General features: G+C 41.6%; 1 protein-coding gene across 4 annotated transcripts in view; it reads right to left on the reverse strand.

Moving 5' to 3' along the window:
• The window catches only part of LOC138970624 (uncharacterized), a 425,184-nt gene that overhangs the window by 235,938 nt on the left and 165,184 nt on the right, over window positions 1-24,062 (reverse strand). For all 4 annotated transcript variants that reach the window (XM_070343089.1, XM_070343090.1, XM_070343088.1 and 1 more), the window contains one exon: window positions 20,497-20,571. In XM_070343089.1, coding sequence (XP_070199190.1) covers window positions 20,497-20,571 — 75 coding nt within the window. The remainder of the gene's footprint in view (window positions 1-20,496; window positions 20,572-24,062) is intronic.

Here is a 24,062-nt window from a genome sequence, read left to right on the forward strand (position 1 = left end):
TGTGACCCTCCACCACGAAATGAGTCGCATGTCACCTCGCGCGGTTCTGCGCTAGGCTTGATATAAGTCCGGAGAGTGTATGGTAACAGTGTGAGGGTCACCTTAGTCACAGGCGTATAACTCAAACAGTTTCCGCTCTTTTCTAAAACGGTTTTCACCACTGGATAGAGCATAACAAACTCTTTAGGAAAATGTAAAAATATGAAAATCATGCAAAGGTGACATGCGACTCATTCCGTGGTGGAGGGTCACAAATATGTAGGTTTAGATTTAACCATTTGCTCCCTATTTGAAATGTATCTACGTGATAAACTGTTTTGCGAGTGTGTTTGCATGGATGAACCTAAACTGGTATGGGTGTGAGGAAAACAGGACCAAGTTGGTGAAGTCGCGAATTGCTGACACCAAGTCTGTCACCGCCGATTGATTGCATTTTGAAGGAATATGACTGGATTACGGAAAAATACACACATGTTAAGTTCTTGCATACCTTCATCGCCAATGTGGACTTACTGCAGAGCCAGGCAAAAGAGTAGACTTGCTTGCAAAATACGTGAAACAGCCGATGTTTGATAACGAAGCGAAGCCGGCCAAACCAGTGTTGTTGCTTTGAGTTTGACCAACAAACTCGAAACTGTCATTTAAAACATGAGCCAAATGTGTAAGTTGATTGTGTGATTAGTCTATGTGACAGGGCTTCTATTATCTGTGCTCCCTAGCTTCTGTCAGTTCCCACACCGACACTGCCAGGGGAACTGAAGACGCTCACCAAACACACTGACAGACTCTAACAAACAGTCGTCTGCTAAGATGCAAGGGAGGGTACTCGTTTTTTTTGTTTTGGCCCGTTTGCAGCCATGGGCATTGTGATAGTGTTCGACTGTTCAAACTAGTGTTATTATTATTATTACTATTGTGATCATTTTTTATGCGCCTAATCTAGATATAGCCCTAGGCGCTTACATATTAATTTCTGCCGTTTGAAATGGGTTAATAAAACTCATTTTTGCGTGCAACTGATATGGTTTTCTGAGCCGTGCGATACGATTTTGGAACTTCATACAAATGTGTCACATTGTTCGGCGCGAGGTCAAAGGTCGGGAGGAAAGTAGTTCTTTGCCCAAATCGGAATCTGCACTATCATATATTTGTTGGAGTCCATGATGTATTTATTGAGCTATAAAAATACAACATATATACCCATACTGAAGTAACAGAGACAAAGAAGGGAGGTCATGGGATATATGTATATATATATATATATATATATATATATATATATACATGTTATGTAATATACATATATGCACACATCAACTTGTCTACATTGTATGTCTGTCACGCTATCAGTCCATGTGAACACATTGAGCAAATATTTCATTCTAGCTATTTCATCATGTTTTACTTTCTTGCATCGCAATAGTTCAATCAATCAATGTTCATACAAACAGTATATATGCATTTTTTGAGTATATGGTTGCAATACAATTTAAGATGGGAAGGAGAGAGAAAACAAAGATATTTGTATCATTATGTATACAAAGTACATCATACCAATTTACAAAGCACAGTATTACTATGCATCTTCAAATGTATGAATAATTTTATCTACAATTACAAAGTACTTGCAATACAATTTACAAAGAACAAAAGACTGCTGAATTATCTACAACGGTACATGTTTATAGCTTCAGACTACCATCACCAATACCTAATGTTACATGTACATATATATATAATATATAAATACATCTTACCATACAGATAAGATTTGACAAGCAAAATCTGTAAGTGGTGAAGAAATGTGTAACTTAGTTAATGTACTTACTCTTCAAGGGTAGTCTGTAATTTGTAAAGCACCACGCCAAGTCATCCTGATACCTCTCCAGTACATGTATCCACGTTTGAAGGTAAACTGTTGGAACTGGAAGACAGGAGCTGTATGAATGATGCATATCATCTCTGGTTTTTCGGGAGGCCTGAAAAAACAAACATATAATTAAAGGTTGCCATATTCGTAGCGTTCATCAATTAATTCATATTGTTTACATGTGCCACTAATGTTATAAAACTGTACCTAAGGGGATATAACAACGATTAGCTGTAGCTTTCGAACACAGACACAATTATTTCAGTATTGTAAAGTGGTGTTGATAGTGTCGAATGTAAACAGAACAGTCTCAAAGTGAAAGTGGATGTTTTCCGGAAATTGTGCAGGCGAAAATATATACATTTCGGCCTTAGCCATAAATGAGTTTATGATAAAGCGAAAACTACCTGCAAGTGAGCCGTTTGAGAAGTCATTCTCAAACGGCTTATCGCTATTCAGTTGGCGTTCTATTCCATTCGAGCTACAATTAAGGGACAACAGACAACAGAAGCTGAAGGAAAAAAGACGACCAAGCATTCGCAAGCGACGATCACGGTTTCAATTTTACTCTCTTTTTATCTTTAATAGTCTTAAGTTTATTAGGTGAAAGAATCGTGAATTTTGTCAGTAGATTAATGACTTTAACTTATAGTCCAGGCATCTTAGCCACTTTAGTGAAGGGAACGTTGAAGTGACAATGACTAGGTTTAAAATGTCCCTTATCAGAAAGTTCAACCTCAGTCCTTTGATGTTTATTAAACACATTTTCATATAAAGTTGGCGCTTCATATGGAAAAGTGGCTTTGAAATTGACCCTAATCCTTCTTTGGGCTCTGTAAATGTCGTTTGGGGCTATGGTTGTAAAACGGTATCTACTGGTCACCCCAATGTATAAACTGAAAACTCTTTCTGCACCAGAACACGCAGAAAGGATTGTATCTGCCTGATGTCTGATGCTTTTCAAAATCCCCAACCACTAACACCTTCAAAACGGACATTAATTGACACTGTTGTTTTTCCCTATATAATCCTTACTATTTTTCCGAGACGTCGTCCTGTTGTGTATTTAGCTTGCCACAACCTCATACATGGTCCTAAAAGTTAAAGTTGAAGAAAATACTAAAGATAAATGAACAAGCGGACGCAGTGTCATTCGCACCGTGAATCCCCCCATGGGAACATACTAAAGTCTGGTTCCAAATAGGCTCAATTTCCTTCTATTTCTTTGTATTTCTGCCTTGTAGGGGTAGGGGTGTTCAAACCAAAGGCACCTTTAAACCAAAATTCAAATCACACATCTTACAATACTAAGACACTCAGCAGTGAAAGGGTGTCTGCTGGTAAAATATTCCAAACAATCCTAAAAGTACTTCACTACTAAACGTGCTTTTAAAAAGAGCCGTTATTTTTCCCTCTATAATCAGTATTGTGTTTTCTGCGAACATGTAGTCTATTTAGATGGTTGTCATGTGCACATGAGTTGCTAAAGCGTTTTCAGTTGGGCATATGTCGAAAAGCAAAGAATTAGCCCTTTGAAAACCATCAGAACTGTCACACAAAAATAACATTTACCTATCTCACCAACTGACCAAACATAGGGCTTTTCCTTATGTATTATGTATTGTCGTGTTTTTTGTAGCATACTTGTGAAAACAGCCACCACTGTTGTAAATGATACTTTAAAGAGCATTATTTCATTTTTACAGTTGAAGGACAACCTGGACTGCCGTATATTACAGCTGTTTTACAATCAGCCAAAATTTTCTTAACAAACGTATGTTAAGAACAACTCCCATAGTGAAATTGAAGGAAAACAAAGTGAAAATCCCCCTGCCATAGAGGAGCTAAAGAATCAACAATAAACGACTGCATGGATAGCTTGATGCACGAATGCATTGCGGACATGTTTGTCTCCAACCAAGAGAAAGTTCCAAAAAATCCCTTTTGTGCTTCTTATTATACAGTGACGTCAAAGACAGCCTTTTCTGCTGTTCATACATTCAGGGGTTATAGTTACAGTAAACGACGTAGTTGTAGCCATACTGCCATCCAGATTTATTTTTTCCTTGCGAGCAGTCACAGGGTGTTTGTGCTGTCTGCCAACCGTTAGATGACACCGCCCAAGTCTGTTAAGGGACCGTTTGACCGTTATAGAACGCGTCTTTTTGATTTTTTGGCACAGTTGGAAACGGTTGATTTTTATCCCTACCATTGTTTCCAAACATTATGTAGGAATGTTTTGTGAACAACGGATAATAGCCGCTACTCGCATGTGTAGCAAAAGTGAGCGTACATACTCACCCTGGTCGTCCAGCCGTTGTCCGTTGCCCGTCTTTATCTGTCTGTACTGAACATTACCTTTGGATTTTTCTCGAACGCTATAAAGTGAAGAAACACCAAATGTTGCAAAATGTTGTATGACCCCAAGAGCTCAAAAAAGATACTTGAGAACCTTGACCTTACCTTAAGGTCAAGGTCACAGGGAGAATTAATGTGGTCTAAAAACTGCAAAATTTCACATTGTGCCAGTTTTCTGGAAAACAAATTAAAAACAGCGGGGTTAGTTTTGTATGGTATACAAGAAAAAGAAAGCCTTATCTTCTGATACCATTTTGGTTGACCTCGCTTCAATGTCAAGGTCAGAGGAGCCCTTCAAAGTTGAATTGTAGACATATTTTGATGTGAGCTTGCCCCTTTAACTTTACTATGGACGATATCTCTTACAAACTTAAACACTGAGTGGGGCGTTTGTTAGAATTTCATAGTGAGCCACATCTGGTCACATATCGTTAGGGTCAAGGTCACATTGACCCCTATGAAAAATGTGACCAAGCCGGGTAAAGAAATCCATGTGTCTTGGTAAAAAATCTTCACAAAGCAAAGCCCATGCGACTCTCATGCTTGACCTTTGTCTTAAAGTGACCTTGACCTTCAGGTGACCTTGAAGGTGAAGGTCTAACAACTGAAGCTGGCAAGGACATTGTACACTATTAGAACTGGTTTACAGATTTTTCCTACCAAATTACACATGACCTTTGGCCAAGGTCAAGATCATCAAAGGTCACACATCACAAGGCTATCAATTCAAGACATAGGAAGCATAAACATACTTATTGGCACTTTCTACAAAGAGACATTGTCACTTTTAGTGATTCAATTGCCCGTTTCAGTCACATTTCATAAGGGGCAAAGTGACCTTGACCTTGATGATATGTGACTAAATGTGGCTCAATATCAGTATATAACATGTGCCCCACACAATTATGAAGTTTGAAAGATTTTTTTCATAGTTCAGGGTCAAGGTCACTTCAAAACATGTATACAATTCAACTTTGAAGGACTCCTGTGACCTTGACATTGAAGCGAGGTCAACCAAAATGGTATCAGAAGATAAGGCTTTCTTTTTCTTGTATACCATACAAAACTAAGCCCGCTGTTTTTCATTTGTTTTCCAGAAAACTGGCACAATGTGAAATTTTGCAGTTTTTAGACCACATTAATTCTCCCTGTGACCTTGACCTTAAGGTAAGGTCAAGGTTCTCAAGTATCTTTTTTGAGCTTTTGGGGTCATACAACATTTTGCAACATTTGGTGTTTCTTCACTTCATAGCGTTCGAGAAAAATCCAAAGGTAATGATTTGTACAGACAGATGAAGACGGGCAACGGACAACGGCTGTACGACCAGGGTGAGTATGTACGCTCACTTTTGCTACACATGCGAGTAGCTGTTGTAACGCGTTTTGTCAAAATGTAAAACATTTTACAAAACGCGGGGCGCGCCCCGTGTTTTGTCAAAACATTTTTACAAAACGCGGAGCGCGCCCCGTGTTTTGTCAAAACATTTCACACTTTGTTACAAAACACGGGGCGCGCCCCGCGTTTTGTAAAAACGTTTTGACAAAACGAGTGGCGCGCCCACAAGACCCCTTATCTTCTTTGAAATTGGAAGTCAAGAAAACTTAGAATCTTCACCATCAAATAATTTCCAAATTGTGTGTCTGTCTGTTTGTATGCTACTCATGCAAATCCACAGTTCAATTAAAAGTCATTTATTTCCTTTTACCCCGATTATTTAAAATATCCTGAATGAAGACCAATATTTGTTTTTGTGTGTTGGTTTGCTTGATAGTTTGATTTGTTGCAATTAAAGGGACAATCAAACAAAAGTCTTTAGGATCATTACATTGTCAGTAGGCATGAATCGTCCCCCCCCCCCCCCAAAAAAAAAAAAAAAAAAATCTGCAAGATGCATTGTTTTGCTTATCTTATAGTCTGCTTTTTCACATTTAAAGGGGTTTCCAGCGGGAGTCAGTGAGAACATAATTTTAAGTCATATAAATGTAAACAAAGATTTTCTGAACGAATATTTTTTTTAGTGTGCGTGTTTGTGTTGCCTTGTGTGATAGCCTGATTTTGCTTAGTTAAATGGACATCAAAGCGGAAACAAATTTGATAATTTCAACGTCATATAAAATGTAAACAAAGATCTTCTGATCAAAAACAACATCTGCTTCTTTGTATATATATGTGGGATAGTTTCATTTTGGTGTTAGTTAAAAGGACATCCAAGCGGAAGTCAATGGGGCCATTTTAAGGTTATATATATTGTAAACAACGATCTTCTGAACGAAGAATTTTTTTTTTTTGCTTCTGTAATAGTCTGAATTCTCGCAGTTAAAAGGACATTCAGATAAAAGTCATTTTGTTCAATTTAACTCAAAATGTAAATATCCTGAATGACGACCATTTTGTTTTTGTGTTCTGGTTTGCTTGATAGTCTTATTTTTTGCAGTTAAAGCGACAATCAAGTGGAAGTCAGTTGCCATTAATCGTCGCCGAAATAAATGAAATTTTCTGCACGATGCATTATTTTGCTTGTGTTATAGTCTGCTGTTTTGCGTTTAAAAGGGTTTTCCAGCGGGAGTCAGTGATATGATAATTTTAACGTCATATAAATGTAAACAAAGATTTTCTGAACGAATATTTTTTTAGTGTGCGTGTATGTGTGATAGCCTGATTTTGCTTTGTTAAATGGACGTCTAAGCGGACATTTTTTTTGGTAATTTCAACGCTGTGACGAGCGCAGTTTTTGCTCGGCACTGGGGAGACAAGCGACGCCACTCCATATGCTACACATGCAAATCCACAGCTTTTTCTTCTGTTATGTGACCACAATCAACACGCTGATTTACCTTTCCAAATTGCGTGTCTGTCTGTCTGTCTGTCTGTCTGCGCGTCTGTCTACCCGTATGCTACCCATGCGAATCCACAGTTTACCTCTGATTCAAATCAACACTATAGCTTTTTTGCGGATTATAATCAACACGCATAATTACAAACAGCAACCAGAAGAATCCTGTGGCTAGTGTTTCTATGAGTTTAGAACCGGGAATTCATAATCGCTTGACCAAAAGTGTCACCCCTCCCTCTCAGTTATAGGATGGATACCACCAAGATTTCTAATCGTTGAGCCAACCTTTATTATAAAGAGTATTGCAAAAATGACAATCTTTTGACAATAATATGGAATCGCATATAAATCAAGATATAATATGAAAGCCAACTTCGAAAACTAGCTTTGATGGGGTCTCTGAAATAAACATTTCGACTTGACATGGATTTGACTTGACTTGATTGACTTATCGATTAATTGACCAATCGGTTGCTTGAGAAAAAAAATAGTGTGTGGCTGGTAATGCGCTTAAGGCATGATAAGATTTGTTTTTTTAATTGAAGCATACACTCAGGAATGAAAAAAAACCTGCTACATAGGAATACAGAGGGATTTTGGTTTTTGTGTAATTCGCGAGTGTGGCCGAAATAATTGTCTGAATGATTTGTGATGAGGAAGAATGGAGGTGATGTGTACATGTGAAGAAAACATGGCCAATACTACCAACTGATGAAAACATGACTATTACTACTGTACTAACTAATGAAATACTGCTGTTTTTCATCGGATTAGTAGTAACAGGCCTTATCCAATGAAAGCGATTGTAGGAACAATGTTTTATCAGTTAGTAGTAATAGTCATGTTTTCATCGTTCAGTCGCTAGGCGTCTATCTTATGTAGTGAAATGTTCCCTTGTGAAAATGTGTGCCCTGCTGTCTGAAAGGTGTAAAAAGATTCACCCAATCAGAAGCATTCAAATTGGTGGTCCAGAAACAAGGTGGTGCAACAATACGATTTTTTTTAATTAATCAATTCCCTGTATAACAGCTTGCTGTAAAACTGAAACTGGATGATAGCCCAGAATTCTAGGGTTATTACATTTTGACAAAACGCGTGTTTGAGCCCCCTGTGTTTTGTAAAAAGTTTTTACATTTTGACAAAACGCGTTAGAACAGTAGCGGCTATTATCCGTTGTTCACAAAACATTCCTATATAATGTTTGGAAACAATGGTAGGGATAAAAATTAACCGTTTCCAAATGTGCTAAAAAATCAAAAAGACGCGTTCTATAACGGTCAAACGGTCCCTTAACAGACTTGGGCAGGGTCGTCTGACGGTTGGCAGACAGCACAAACACCCTGTGACTGCTCGCAAGGAAAAAATAAATCTGGATGGCAGTATGGCTACAACTACGTCGTTTAGTGTAACCATAACCCCTGAATGTATGAACAGCAGAAAAGGCTGTCTTTGACGTCACTGTATAATAAGAAGCACAAAAGGGATTTTTTGGAACTTTCTCTTGGTTGGAGACAAACATGTCCGCAATGCATTCGTGCATCAAGCTATCCATGCAGTCGTTTATTGTTGATTCTTTAGCTCCTCTATGGCAGGGGGGTTTTCACTTTGTTTTCCTTCAATTTCACTATGGGAGTTGTTTTAACATACGTTTGTTAAGAAAATTTTGGCTGATTGTAAAACAGCTGTAATATACGGCAGTCCAGGTTGTCCTTCAACTGTAAAAATGAAATAATGCTCTTTAAAGTATCATTTACAACAGTGGTGGCTGTTTTCACAAGTATGCTACAAAAAACACGACAATACATAATACATAAGGAAAAGCCCTATGTTTGGTCAGTTGGTGAGATAGGTAAATGTTATTTTTGTGTGACAGTTCTGATGGTTTTCAAAGGGCTAATTCTTTACTTTTCGACATATGCCCAACTGAAAACGCTTTAGCAACTCATGTGCACATGACAACCATCTAAATAGACTACATGTTCGCAGAAAACACAATACTGATTATAGAGGGAAAAATAACGGCTCTTTTTAAAAGCACGTTTAGTAGTGAAGTACTTTTAGGATTGTTTGGAATTTTTTACCAGCAGACACCCTTTCACTGCTGAGTGTCTTAGTATTGTAAGATGTGTGATTTGAATTTTGGTTTAAAGGTGCCTTTGGTTTGAACACCCCTACCCCTACGAGGCAGAAATACAAAGAAATAGAAGGAAATTGAGCCTATTTGGAACCAGACTTTAGTATGTTCCCATGGGGGGATTCACGGTGCGAATGACACTGCGTCAGCTTGTTCATTTATCTTTAGTATTTTCTTCAACTTTAACTTTTAGGACCATGTATGAGGTTGTGGCAAGCTAAATACACAACAGGACGACGTCTCGGAAAAATAGTAAGGATTATATAGGGAAAAACAACAGTGTCAGTTAATGTCCGTTTTGAAGGTGTTAGTGGTTGGGGATTTTGAAAAGCATCAGACATCAGGCAGATACAATCCTTTCTGCGTGTTCTGGTGCAGAAAGAGTTTTCAGTTTATACATTGGGGTGACCAGTAGATACCGTTTTACAACCATAGCCCCAAACGACATTTACAGAGCCCAAAGAAGGATTAGGGTCAATTTCAAAGCCACTTTTCCATATGAAGCGCCAACTTTATATGAAAATGTGTTTAATAAACATCAAAGGACTGAGGTTGAACTTTCTGATAAGGGACATTTTAAACCTAGTCATTGTCACTTCAACGTTGTTCTCTAATATGCTTGGACTATTAATCGATGATATAATGTAAAGACAGCCATACATTATGATGCGAATATTGTTTTAAAAAAAAGATCAATATATGATGACATATGATCATTTTGATGCTACACATGTTGACACGTATATTTTTTTCACGTATGACTATTTTTAGTCCTTTTGTATAATGTACAAGTTTTTCTGAACCGCATGTAAATGAGAGAGTATGTGTGCAAACAGAAAATACAGTTACCATGTTTGTTAAAAAAAAGAAGAGAGGTACAGAAAAGCGTGCTATCCTTCTCAGCGCAACTACTACCCCGCTCTTCTTGTCAATTTCACTGCCTTTGCCGTGAGCGGTGGACTGACGATGCTACGAGTATACGGTCTTGCTGCGTTGCATTGCGTTCAGTTTCATTCTGTGAGTTCGACAGCTACTTGACTAAATGTTGTATTTTCGCCTTTAAAAAAAAAAAAGAAAAAAAAAGTAATCGATCGGAAGCGTGGGTCGACAGAAGACCGGTTTCCTTTGTTCCCGGGGTGGCAGAACGGGTGGCTGGCACTAACAATTAACAGCCACAGCGCTGGAAGTGACTTTGCGCTGGAGTTGATATCGCCTATCGCTACACTAGAAGAACTCTTTAATCTGCTACCTATAGTTGGGGACAGTGCTGCCGTCGGGCAACGTTATCGAACTTATTCCTCCTGAATGTCGTAATGAGCTAAAAATAGCAGTAAGCTTCTAGCAGCATTACACCGTGGCTGGGGGGCACGCGCGTGATGAGTCATGCGACCTACTTTAGACAAGCAGTGGAATCGGCTTGCTTTTAGAGTGGTGAATTGCACCCCAAAAACTGACAAGCTACCTGCCCAAGTTCGAACGAAAAATTCGTCAGTAATCAATTCCATCGTACCATCGAAGATGAAAGTAGCTTGTTCATTTCAATGCTTGTGATTCTCTCGGGTGCCAGGAGATAAGGTTCCGTTACTCTCGCTTACCCCATAACACATGCGTATGCATGCATAAAGAGCGATTACTTCCCTTTGTTTATTTGATGTTGAATATCCTATTATTTCGCTAGTAGTAGCATTGAGCCACTAGCTTTGGAGTGCTAATGTTAGCAATACTAGTGGCGTAGCACTATCAAAGATTAGAAGTTCACCCAACAGCAAGAATAACAAGCAAGCCAAGTATGCAGGGCAACAGCTGATAACAATGTAATAATCATATACTAATTGTTTAACTGTTACTTAGTTGATCAGGAAACATGTCCGGGAGAGGCCGACCTCGTCGAGCAACACAGGGAAAGAGACCAGCAAGGCTGCAGGATGAGCTGCCTAGGCCGAGGGAGGCTGGGACCAAAAGGCAGCGCCGGACAGGGACCGCAGCTGCGACTTCCCACGTGCCCAGCAGTGACAGTGACAGCCAGGGGGCCCAGCAGTGACAGTGACAGCCAGGGGGCCCAGCAATGACAGTGACAGCCAGGGGGCCTGGTTTGAGGAGACGGAGCACGCCAGCAGACAAGAACCTCAACAACAGCAAGGTACTGATGCGGGCTTCGTTAACAGGTTAAAATCCCTGGAGGAGGCGGCCAATCAGGCTAGACAAGATTCAGAAGCCAGGATTAGGGCGTTAGAGCTGGCTTTAGCAAGTCAGTCTGCAAGTCAAAAGGGACAAGCTTTAGACCCCCTCTCCATCACGGTTCCCCCCGAGATTAGGGAAAGAATTGTCCTTAACAAATTTGTGGACCTGCACGTTTTGTCGGCAAAGTCATTCTTGGACAGGCCGGAGGAAAAGGCTTTAGCTTTTGTTCAGGATGAGCAAGGGCGGCTGGTCCCGAGGCTGGAAAAGCGAAGTAAGGGAGACCTCACAATCGACCAGTGGTCTTCCGCCTTCAACGTTTTGATGAGCGTATACCTAGTGCGACACCCCCAACAGCTTCAAGAGATGCTTGCTTACGCGGAACTGATAAGGGGTGCAGCGAGGGACAACCCGGGTAACGGTTGGGTACTTTATGACCAGCAATTCAGGTCCCGTCTGGAGGCTGACCCCACGCGGCCCTGGGGGATGATTGACAATCAACTTTGGCTGCAGCTATTTTGCAAACCAGCTGTGTCGATTTACCCTAGTAAGCACAGTCCAGCAATGGAGCGAAAGAGCACCACGCAGAGCACAACAAGCCAGAGGGGAGTGTGTCGCTACCACAACAGACGGGGGGGGGGGGGGGTGCCAAAGAGAAGCTTGCCAGTACGCTCACAAGTGTGCAGGCTGCAACTCAACATCTCATGGTCTCAGTGCCTGCACAAAGAAGATAGGACAGGGGCAAAGCGCTGAAAAGGGGGGATCAGGCTCTGGGCAGCCTTTTCACTTTAGTAACGGACAAAAGTAGCTGCGAGGCGGTTGACACCCCTCCAAGCCAGGGCTTAGATGGCTTAGCCACTTCGCCCATCTGCCTGACGAAGTTAGTTCATACATTAGAACAGTACCCCAATCAAGCTGATGCTCAGGTTCTTAGGGAAGGTTTTAGCCAAGGGTTTAGGATACCATATCAGGGGGAAAGAAAGCCGAGGTTAGCAAAAAATCACGGTTCAGCACGTAGGCAGCCGTAAGTAGTGCTGAAAAAAATTGTTTGGGGAGATCAGGCTAGGTAGGGTAGCCGGACCGTTTTCGGTTCCACCCATGAAAGACTTGATTGTCTCCCCTGTGGGATTGGTGGAAAAGTCAACGCCAGGCGAACACAGACTGATATTTGATCTTTCATACCCCCATGAGGATAGTTCTGTTAACGGAGGTATACCAGCTGAGCTATGCGCCGTGCAATACACAAGTTTTGATGCAGTAACATGTATGGTTAAAAAACTAGGCCAGGGCTCCCATTTGTTAAAAGTGGATATCAAGTCTGCATTCAGACTCCTTCCTTTACACCCTTTAGATTTTGGATTAATGGGCATGCTGGTCGAAGGCATGTTCTTTGTTGACAAGGCACTGCCATTGGGATGCTCTATCTCGTGCTCTCTTTTTGAGAAATTTAGTAATTTTTTAGAGTGGTGCGTGAAACAAGCTAGCTTCTCCTGTGATGTAATCCACTACGTGGATGATTTTTGTGGGGATGGTGCTTCAAGTGAACAATGTTGGACACTATGCTCTCAACTTTTTGCGATTTAGGAGTCCCTATTGCCGCAGACATAGTAGAGGGCCCCTCCACATGTCTCAAGTTCTTAGGACTGATAGTCGATACAGGTTCGAATCCCACAAGATAAACTTATGGAACTTAAAGGACAGGTGTCAGAATGTTTGTGCAAGCATAAGGTAACATTGCGCAGAGTTACAGTCCTTAATTGGAAAACTGAATTTCGCTTGTAGAGCAGTGGTCCCTGGTAGAGCCTTTTGTAGAAGACTGATTGACGCAACCAGAGGGGTAAAGAGGCCATTCCATCACATCCGAATCACTCCGGCCATGAGAGAAGATTTGAAGGTATGGAGCTCATTTTTGGAAACCCACAATGGCATTAGCATTATGTTAGATGAGGTATGGGTGGACAGCTCCCACCTCAATCTCTTTACTGACGCAGCTGGAGGTATTGGTTTTGGAGCCTTTTTTGGTGGCCACTGGGCTTGTGGGTCCTGGCCAGCGGGATGGCAGGAAAACGATCCGGACATCACTTTTAAGGAACTTTTCCCGATTGTTCTGGCCGTCCACCTCTGGGGAAAGGAACTAGAAAACCAAAAGGTCTTATTCCATTGCGATAACATGGCTGTTGTCCATATCATTAACCGGCAGACAACCCGCTCACCCCATCAATGGGTCTGGTGAGAGCATTGGTGGGAGCTTGCCTTAGACATAACGTGCTGTGTAGAGCAAAGCACATTCCAGGAACCAAAAATGCGGTTGCTGATGCGCTTTCCCGTTTGCAGTTCCAACGATTCAGGGCCCTATGCCCGGGCGCCGACACTCAACCGGCAGAGATCCCCAGAGCCTTGCTGCAGCAACTTCAGCGGAAGTAAAGCGACTTGTGTCGGCCGCCTTTGCCCCAGCGACGCAGGCAGCATACAAGCAGGGCATACGCATGTTTGAAGAATTCCGATTCTCCCACGGCCTGGGGTCAGACTGGCCAGCTTCACCGCAACAGGTTGTGGGATTTGCCGCCCACCTGTCGCTAGCCGGAAAGCGCACACCACCGCCCGCACTGACATCGCGGGTATCGGGGCTAAGCATAAGTCAAAAGGATGGTCTGATCCCGCAGACAACTTCTTGTTAAAACAGCTACTTCAGGGTATGACCAAGCTGGATAGGCGCCAGGACCTGAGAAAGCCTATCACATTACAGAGACTTAAACAGTTAATTAGCATATTACCTGTGGTCTGTGCCAATGTTTTTGAGCAGAAGTTGTTCACAGCAGCGTATAGTGTCGCATTCTTTAGGTTCCTTCGCGTCAGCGAGGTTGCGGGTCAGGGAGACACCCTAAAAGGTGGCAGAGCTGGAATTGGTTACGCAGACGTAGTGATGGGAAAGAACTTAAAGATCAGGATCATGGGCTCTAAAACCGACCAAGCAATGAGAGGGGAGCAGGTATGCATGCGCCGGGCGGAGAGGCATCCGGAAGCCAGCCCAGTATTGGCCATGCAGGCATATCTACAAGTCATACCCAGCGGGTCAGGGGTGCTCTTCAAGCATTTTGATGGCGCGCCACTAAGCCACTACCAGTTCCAGGCCATTCTGAAAAGGGGGGCGAAGGCACTGGGCTAGGAGGTGAACAGATTCACCTCCCACTCATTCCGCATCGGGGCAGCCACCACAGCAGCTATGAATGGCACTCCGGTGAGGCGCATAATGGCACTAGGGCGATGGGAGTCTCAGGCAGTGAAGAAGTATGTCCGCACTAACCAGGTTTGAGGAATGTCCTGGGCGGATTGGTTTACACCTCCGCCACAGGGAACGTGTTCTAGTCAGGTAAATATTTTTTCTTGTGGCCTGGGCGGATTGGTTTACACCTCCGCCACAGGGAATGTGTTCTAGACAGGTACATAATTATTCTTGTGGCCTGGGCGGATTGGTTTACACCTCCGCCACAGGGAACGTGTTCTAGTCAGGTAAATAATTTTCTTGTGGCCTGGGCGGATTGGTTTACACCTCCGCCACAGGGAATGTGTTCTAGTCAGGTAAATAATTTTTCTTGTGGCCTTGGCGGATTGGTTTACACCTCCGCCACAGGGAACGTGTTCTAGTCAGGTATATAATTTTGCATGTGGCCTGGGCGGATTGGTTTTCACCTCCGCCACAGGGAATGTGTCTTAGTCAAGTAAATAATTTTGCATGTGGCCTGGGCGGATTGGTTTACACCTCCGCCACAGGGAATGTGTTCTAGTCAGGTAAATATTTTTCTTGTGGCCTGGGCGGATTGGTTTACACCTCCGCCACAGGGAATGTGTTCTAGACAGGTAAATAATTGTTCTTGTGGCCTGGGCGGATTGGTTTACACCTCCGCCACAGGGAACGTGTTCTAGTCAGGTAAATAATTTGTTTGTGGCCTGGGCGGATTGGTTTACACCTCCGCCACAGGGAATGTGTTCTAGTCAGGTAAATAATTTTTCTTGTGGCCTTGGCGGATTGGTTTACACCTCCGCCACAGGGAACGTGTTCTAGTCAGGTATATAATTTTGCATGTGGCCTGGGCGGATTGGTTTTCACCTCCGCCACAGGGAATGCGTGGTCTAGTCAGGGGTAAATGTTTTTGCTTGAGGGCCAGGGCGCTTGTGGCCCGGGCGGATTGGTTTACACCTCCGCAACAGGGAAGGCGTTCTGGCAACAACAGTAGTTGGGTTGTGAATTGACTTTCATATACATTAAAGGAGGACCTTAGAAATGTTTGCATATGAGTTTCAGGAATCATGTTGGTGGGCTCCAGCCTGATAATTAGGCTGCAACAACACCTGGACAGGTCGCGGCAAGACCTGCGATTACCATTGCCGGTACTGCTCGCGGGGCAGCCAGGCCTTGGGTTTCCCCAGGCCCGCAACAAGCTGCTCAGCACCATCCGAGGAACCCCACCGCGCTACCTGGTCCTGCATGTGGGCGCGAACGACATCGCCCGGGTGGACCAAAAACAGTGGCTACAGGAACTTGATAAACTTGTCTGTTTCATCAGGGCGTACTATCCGGCGGCGATATTGGTGTGGTCGGACATGCTACCCCGCTTGGCATGGCGGCATGCCCACACCCTGCAAGGTGCGGAAAACTCGCGCCAAAGGCTCAATCAGAGGGCCAGGGGCCGAATCCTGAAGGAGAACGGCAAAGTCATATACCACCAGAACATTGGCATGGACTGCCTCCTCCCTGATGGTGTCCACCTCAACTATAGGGGAAATGAACTCTTCAAAGAAACCTTAGAGCAGCAACTCGCTAACATTGTCCTAAATTAGATGTTATAAGTACTTAGTATACGGATTGGCGGAACAACTAATACATAGCTGTTAGTGGCGGGAGATAAGCATGGTAAAGGGGGACACTGCATTCGGCTGTATTTTGGTAGATTGTTACCGGACTTACGCAGGGTCCACAGGTGAGCCCAAGCGAACCACGGGATGTGGCAAGCGTAACCACGGGATGGGATATCCCGTGGCCGGTTCGGGACCCTGCTCCCTCCAGATCTGAGGCCTGGGGCTGGTAGCAAAGCCCCGCAAAACAGCAGCATGGGTGCCGGAAAGCAAGCACATGGTAATGGTTTCACACCCCGACCATGCTGACTCAGGGGCAAATGAAGGTTTGCAGTGGATCTCAGACCCGTTGTTGCCAGTTAAACCAGGCCCAGCTTTTGGAGGGATGGAATTTCACAATAAAGCAGTTACCCCCCCCCCCCCCTCCCCCTTAGCCATGCATATATATCTTCCGCCAATCCGTGCCCATTTTATGCCAAAACCTTTACCTATGTTGATTTATCAGTCCAGTAAAATTGAACTTGACTGATCATAAGGCTTGTGTTTCATTGATTATCTCCCTTTAGCATGATGGGGGATATTTGTGTTGCATGGTTGTTAGGCCAAAAAAAAAATAGGTGTGGTTACGGTAACATAGCCCAAAAAAATAGGGTAGGTAGGTAGGCAATCACTTTTTTTTTTTTTTTACTTTTTTTTCTAATGTGTACAAATTAAACCTACTTGACAGGGAAATAAGTGTGCGACTCGGGCGCTTTCGCTTTCATTGCGATTTTTGCACTCGGTTTTTTTTTTTTGTTGACAAATGTAATAAAAAGTTATAGGATCGGCCCCTAAAAATAGGGTAGGTCGGGTTACCGTAACCACACCTTTTTTTTTTTAGGCCTTAGTCTTGTCATAAATACATTTCGGCCTTAGCCATAAATGAGTTTATGATAAAGCGAAAACTACCTGCAAGTGAGCCGTTTGAGAAGGGCTTAAGCAAACAAGTCATTCTCAAACGGCTTATCGCTATTCAGTTGGCGTTCTATTCCATTCGAGCTACAATTCCGAGAACAACAGACAACAGAAGCTGAAGGAAAAAACCCACCCTCCATCCTCACCTTTTTTCGTTAACCATTGAATTTGCTGATGAAATAAGTTGAAAATGTGTTTGACGTACTTAGTTGAAAATATACGATATCTCACAGCACATATTCGTAAGCATAAGGCTACAGGCTTCAGCTGACAAGCTACAAGTACATCTAATTTTCTATTAGGCCTATGTACTCACGTGTCCAGCAAAACTTTGGCGAGTTCAGTATCCCCTTTGTACTTGGTTCTCAATTTGAAGTGATGGGCCTCTGACGAAAACAATCTTTCTTTCAGCGCGACCCAGCGCTGGTGCTGCGTGGTGATGAAGAAAAGGAGTCCACTTTCTCTTCTCAGCAGATCTAGTGGCCTTGACAGCTTTAGACGGGTTTACTTCTTTTTTTTTTGTGCCATTGTAGGCTACGCAACCGCGCTTTGACTGTCTCCGACACCATCTTTGGTTTACGAAACGTCACGAAGTGACGTCAACGGTCTAAAAATAGCCCAAGTCCTGGAGAACTGTTGCTAAACAATGCAATAAAGAATTAATTATTTCTCGTAATTGATAAGGACTTCAAACCCAAAACTTTGCAGGAAGCTTGATGTATACATCCCCGCAACGATGGGAAAAGCCCTGGAAGTAATTAAACTAATTAAATAGGACTATATGTCAGCCTTTAAGTAATTAACGTAACAATATTACATGTCTTAACAAGAAGGGCAAAGCCCATACGACTCACATGCTTGACCTTGACCTTTACATGACCTTAACTAAACCTAGCAATGACATCATACACTAAGAACTGCTTTACACATTTTTCCTACCAAAATACATGTGACCTTGACCCAAGGTCAAGGTCATCCAAGGTCATGCAACACAAAGCTGTTAATTCAAGACATAGGAAGTACAATGGTGCTTATTGGCTCTTTCTACCATGAGATAAGGTCACTTTTAGTGGTTCACTACCTTATTTTGGTCACATTTCATAAGGGTCAAAGTGGCCTTGACCTTGATCATATGTGACCAAATGTGTCTCATGATGAAAGCATAACATATGCCCCACATAATTTTAAAGTTTGAAACAGTTATCTTCCATAGTTCAGGGTCACTTCAAAATATGTATACAATCCAACTTTGAAGAGCTCCTGTGACCTTGACCTTGAAGCAAGGTAAACCAAACTGGTATCAAAAGATGGGGCTTACTTTTCCCTATATATCATATATAGGTGAGGTATTGAATCTCAAAAACTTCAGAGAAACTGTGAAAAATAGCTGTTTTTTAGGCAACATTTATGGCCCCTGCGACCTTGACCTTGAAGCAAGGTCAAGATGATATGTATGTTTTTTGGGGCCTTGTCATCATACACCATCTTGCCAAATTTGGTACTGATAGACTGAATAGTGTCCAAGAAATATCCAACGTTAAAGTTTTCCGGACGGACGGACGGACGGACGGACGACTCGGGTGAGTACATAGACTCACTTCTGCTTCGCATGTGAGTCAAAAATGAAATAAGTACTATTTCTACTTCACCACCAGAGCCAAATCACTCACTATATCAGAAATTGTTTTGTTTATTCTTTTACAACCATAGTTCAGATCAAGCATTTTCTAAACTTGACTAAAAAACAGAACACAACAAACGCACACTCATTGACTCAGTCACACCCAGTTATTCAGTAACACTAACACACACATACACAACAGAAAAATCTTGCTCAGTCCTACAAAGGCCACGTTTGCGATGGTCATGTCTTGGATTTTAAAAACAATAACTTACCCGCTGGTTGATCCAAACCGATGACTGTCCTGTAGTGTAGACAGTGTGATTCATCGCCAACCTCCCCATTCAAGCCAGACCGTGTCCAAAATCAACTGTACCATTTACATCCCGATTAAATTCCTTCAGAAAGGCAGTCAGTGTGTCAACTTCTTTGTCGATATATTTCTCTGGTGGACGTGTTGAACTGCCAAATATTAGATTGTTTCCAATGTCTGTTACGACGGCCGCCATGTTTTTTCGTCATCAATACTATTCATCTACTCCATTAAGGAAGAGCGTTTTATTGTGTCTTAAAACCGACTACTCGCGAAAGTCATCAGTGTAAAATTATGGTCCACAAAATAAAGCTTCACATTTTGTTCAAGGGCTTATTTTATTTGCCCTTATTTTTAAGGGGCACATTTTGTGTCCCTTATTTTAATAAGGCCTTCTTTTTGTGGGCCACAAACTGTATTTGTGCCCCACATTTTGTGCCCCATATTTTGTGGGGCACATTTTGCGTTTGTGGCTCACAAAAATAAGCCCAAAACGAGAGGGATTAATGATATCGAATGCCAAGGATAGTGTGGCTTCACAAACATTGTGCTCCCCCACCTGAATTCAACATCTCTGTGGCTTTGTAATTTGATAAAGATCAACCACTCGGGTCAAGTTTTGAAGTCGCCAAACTCCAAAATTGTGTACAGTTTCAAAGATCAAGTTTCAAAATGATGAGGGGAAAAACATCGTTTTTGAAACAAACTTGACACCTCATAGAATTAAAAATCATTCTTCAATTGTTCTATTAAAGAAAATCGTAAGTTTCTATGACAAACATCTGTGAGCTTCAAAATTGATAATTATGAATCAAATGTGGGTCATTTCTAGAATTAATCACATTGTTGAAGTGTGTGAAGTGTCAAAGATACTTTTTCAAAATTGTTCGATAAAATGGGATTTTTTTTGTCTCTCTCCATGTTGTCCCATCTGTCACTTCGAAATTCACCGAATGTACAACAAACGGTTGTTTTGTTTGAATACTCTCAAAAGTTATCTGTGTGTGAAATGTGAATGTTCAAGTCTGAAAACCTGAACAATAATACACAGCTCGCTTAAAAAAACCTCAACAATACTACACAGCCGGCAAGCCGGAATACCACTGCTTACTATTTGGACTCTCCTAACAACCGAGTTAAAATATACAACGAGGTCGGATATGAATCTAAATCGATATTTTACAATAACAGTTACAAGCATGCCCAAACCACAACATTCCTTGTTTCATTCTTACTTGTTAGTGATGCCTGTAACTATCATACTTCGTACCTACACAAACAAATTGCGATCGATCGATTACTAATCGTTCGGTAATCAACAATAATTCATTTCATAAACAGAACACAAGCAGAATAAGAAAAGCAACTGTCCATTCTCACTGCATTTGTTCTCTTCGCAGATCAAGCCGCTGGTGCATGGTAGGATGGTACAATTACTGTCGACCCTCTTGGAACCTGACGACCAAGACAAGCAAATGATCATGACTCACCTTCACTAAAAGTAAATCGAATTGCATTATGCTGCAGTCAATAAGTCAATTACGTGAAATGACTGATGCATACAGGCATTTTGTGTAATGACTTAAGGGGAGAGGTGGCACGAAACATTTCTACTGGATGTTTGCACTTTTTCTTGCAATATTTGTACGTATTATCAAGCAAAAACACATACACAGACTCATCTGTGCAACTTTTTTGCCTGCGGATCTTTTTATGGGGTAAAAATGCTCGATTTTTGAAAAAAACAAAAACAAACATGAAACGGCCTAGTTTGCTCTTGCGTGATATTTTAGACATTTCTCAAGCTAACAACCTCATATTTGTTGTTATGAACTCACAAGTAGCGTTTCTCAGTAGTTACAGAGCATGTTTATGAGTATCAGCCTTAGTTCCCAGTAAAAATTAAAAAAAATTGGGTGACATTAAATTTGTGCATGAAAATGCTATGTTAGGCTTTCATTTCAATTCATAAAAATAAAATAAAAAGTTTTTTTTTTCAAAAAGCGCTTCTGTAACTACGGGGCGATGTCATTTACAATGATTGGGGAAAAAATAGTAGTCTACCCCAAGTAGATGGGAAGTGAAGACCATCGCCGTGTTGTTACCATCCTTGAAAATCACATTCTGAGAAAGTTGCATTTCAAAGTCTGTGAAGTGTTTTGCTGCGCACAGTGAAGACAGATTGACAAACCAAGAGTATGTGTGCATTCGGGTACTATTTACTGACATTTTCCAATACTCCAAGTACTCTTCACAATCCCCTATCAGTCCAAAGTTGCACACTGATGCTACACTCAATGAAACATCAAGTACAGTGATTCTGATCAGCTGGAAATAAGGCGTTTGGAATTTTACTTGCATATCTCGATGTTCTCAGTTTTATCACAGGAGCAGACAGATATGGTTTCTGCTAATTCGTTTCCATCACACAAAAAGTGGCCGAGTTTTGATCGGAAATTGCTTCGAATTAGCATTATTTTTTTCCAAAACTCATGCATCTGTAGGACGTCAGTCGGGCTTCTGCCAAATAAAAAATCATCTAGACAGTATGCTTCCCTGACAATTTCAAGGGATTCAATGATCTAGAGGGAGAAAAGAACATCAAGTTCCTTATTGGTGAAATAGATTCGGGATGAAATCTAAAAGATTTTAGCCCAAAATTTGATTCAATCGAAAATGCACCTAGTTGTTGCGTTCCTTGAATGAGGAAAATTGGATTTTGCAACGAAGCAAACATCTAAGTCAAAATATCATTGTTTCACCAAGAATTATATACATGAGTGGAAGATGGGTCCGAAGTTCGATTAGCAGTAGTTTAGGGTGTAACTGAGACAGTCAAGGTGGCGTTTATGTGAGATAAACAAGGCTTGACGTCCTACCTGTTATTCAGGCATCGCGGACTCAACATTCACACCGACCGCTAGCTTTTTCTTTTTCGCTGCTCGATCTGCCGAAAGTTGTAACTTCCTCTGCCTCCTGCATGATGGATATCCGCCGAATTTATTTTTAAGAGGCCGAGTTGAGAGGAACATCGCTGTTTGAGACGTCGAACCGATTCAAAATAACGTCCGCGTGTTTATGCGGATGTGTTGCGCGCGCATGCGCAGAACGACTTCTCGGCTGAACATTGTTGGTAATGACTAATCAGCGAATACATTTTCAAAGGTGAAGGTCACTTTCCAAATATGGAACATTTTGCAAGTGAAAGTAGCCTTCACCAGCACTGTATTGTGGCCGTTGAGGGGTACAAACGGACTTTATTTTCATGACTGTGACATCGTCACAAAAACGGGAATTCCCGCTGAGTACTGTGTATGCAATAAATTTGACAAACTCATCGACATGTGATCACATGTTGCTGCTGCTCTGCCATGAAAAAATCGAACTTGCAGATTTTTAGCATTCACTCACTTTGCAAATCATCACTTTATTGAAAAAAGAGGATGAAATTGACAAAATAAACATCATGCAGTTATTCTAGGGTGTTCAAATTACTTAAATATGCTGAAAACCCAAATCACATCATGGGACCATTTTGGATCAAAATTCCATGTCACCTCTGCCCTTTAAGTCTCTAGTCATTACGTGTAATGACTAAACGTGGCTTTGTGGGGTCACAAAAAGTGAACTATGTTGGAACCATTTTTAGAAAATAAGAATATGTAATGTATGTCCAGGGTGTGATGACACCTACTGTTGCACTGTAGCCTTGCTTTGAAGCAGGAACAATTCCTTGTCCGACATCGTTTTGGTCCAGAGCAATTACATTTCGCAAACCCCTGACCATTACACATAGATGTCTGAGCGACTGCGCTCCGGACAGATACGGTCTTGATCGAATTCCAGTTTTGTTCATGCTGCCTTGTTTTTCAATGAAATGGTGTGTTGACACCTACTGTTGCACTACAGCCTTGCTTTGAAGCAGGAACACTTCCTTATCTGGCATTGTTTGGGTCCAGAACACTTTCGTCATAGAATCACAAAGTGGCGTGTTAGACAATAACAATAACAATAACAACACTTTATTGTCCATTAAAATGTTACAGACAAATGGAACATCTTCGGCACACCCTACCTGCCTGTAAACGATGATAACAACAATTGGACAAAAGAATAACACACATAAACATAAAAGAGGTTCACGTATGTAATAACAAGCACACCTATCATACTTCCAATAACACTGTCATAAAGTGTTGTCTGTGTCATCTTTAGATTGAATAAATTACAGAGACAATCTAAATAATTAAGATTATCACAATCAAATAATAGGAAAGAATAACATAAGCGCACTGACGATACGATAACCATTTTGACATCTTTCATGTTGTAAATAAAGGAAAGGAAAATCCCATGGTATACATCTACAGAGATTAGCTTCAGCCAAAAGGATATATTGTATACATGTACAAAGAACATTTAGTCATTACATTTATTGCCTGCATGGTTTCACCTATTTGCTGTCACCTCTGACGATCCAGTCATTACACGTTTGAGTTGTGTTCGTTTGTTAGTGTGTTTCCACAGACGGACCACATGCTGGCCGGCTGTTTGGATGGTAACCCAAACATTACATCTGAAGACAAGAAGAGCAAACGCTCGATCGAGTCACTTTCGCAGTTCTGAATATTATATGAGGCATCAGATGGACAGGAAGAAATTGCTATTCACAACACAATGAGTCACGTTCACATAAAATTTGAGCCCGGTCACTTTTATAGTTTCCGAGAAAAGCCCAACGTTAAGTTGTGTGTTGCCGAACAGAAAAGGCTAGTTATCTCCCTTGTTTTTCTGATAACGTTCGTAAAAGGCTACAGATGTAAATACTTTGATGTAAAGAATAATCCTACAAAGTTTCAATCACATCCGATGAACTTTGTCAAAGATATAAAATGTCTAATTTTTCCTTTGACGCTGACCTGTGACCTTGAAAAAGGTCAAAGGTC

Source organism: Littorina saxatilis, linkage group LG7 (genome assembly GCF_037325665.1).
Source record: "Littorina saxatilis isolate snail1 linkage group LG7, US_GU_Lsax_2.0, whole genome shotgun sequence".
Lineage (NCBI taxonomy): Eukaryota > Metazoa > Mollusca > Gastropoda > Littorinimorpha > Littorinidae > Littorina > Littorina saxatilis.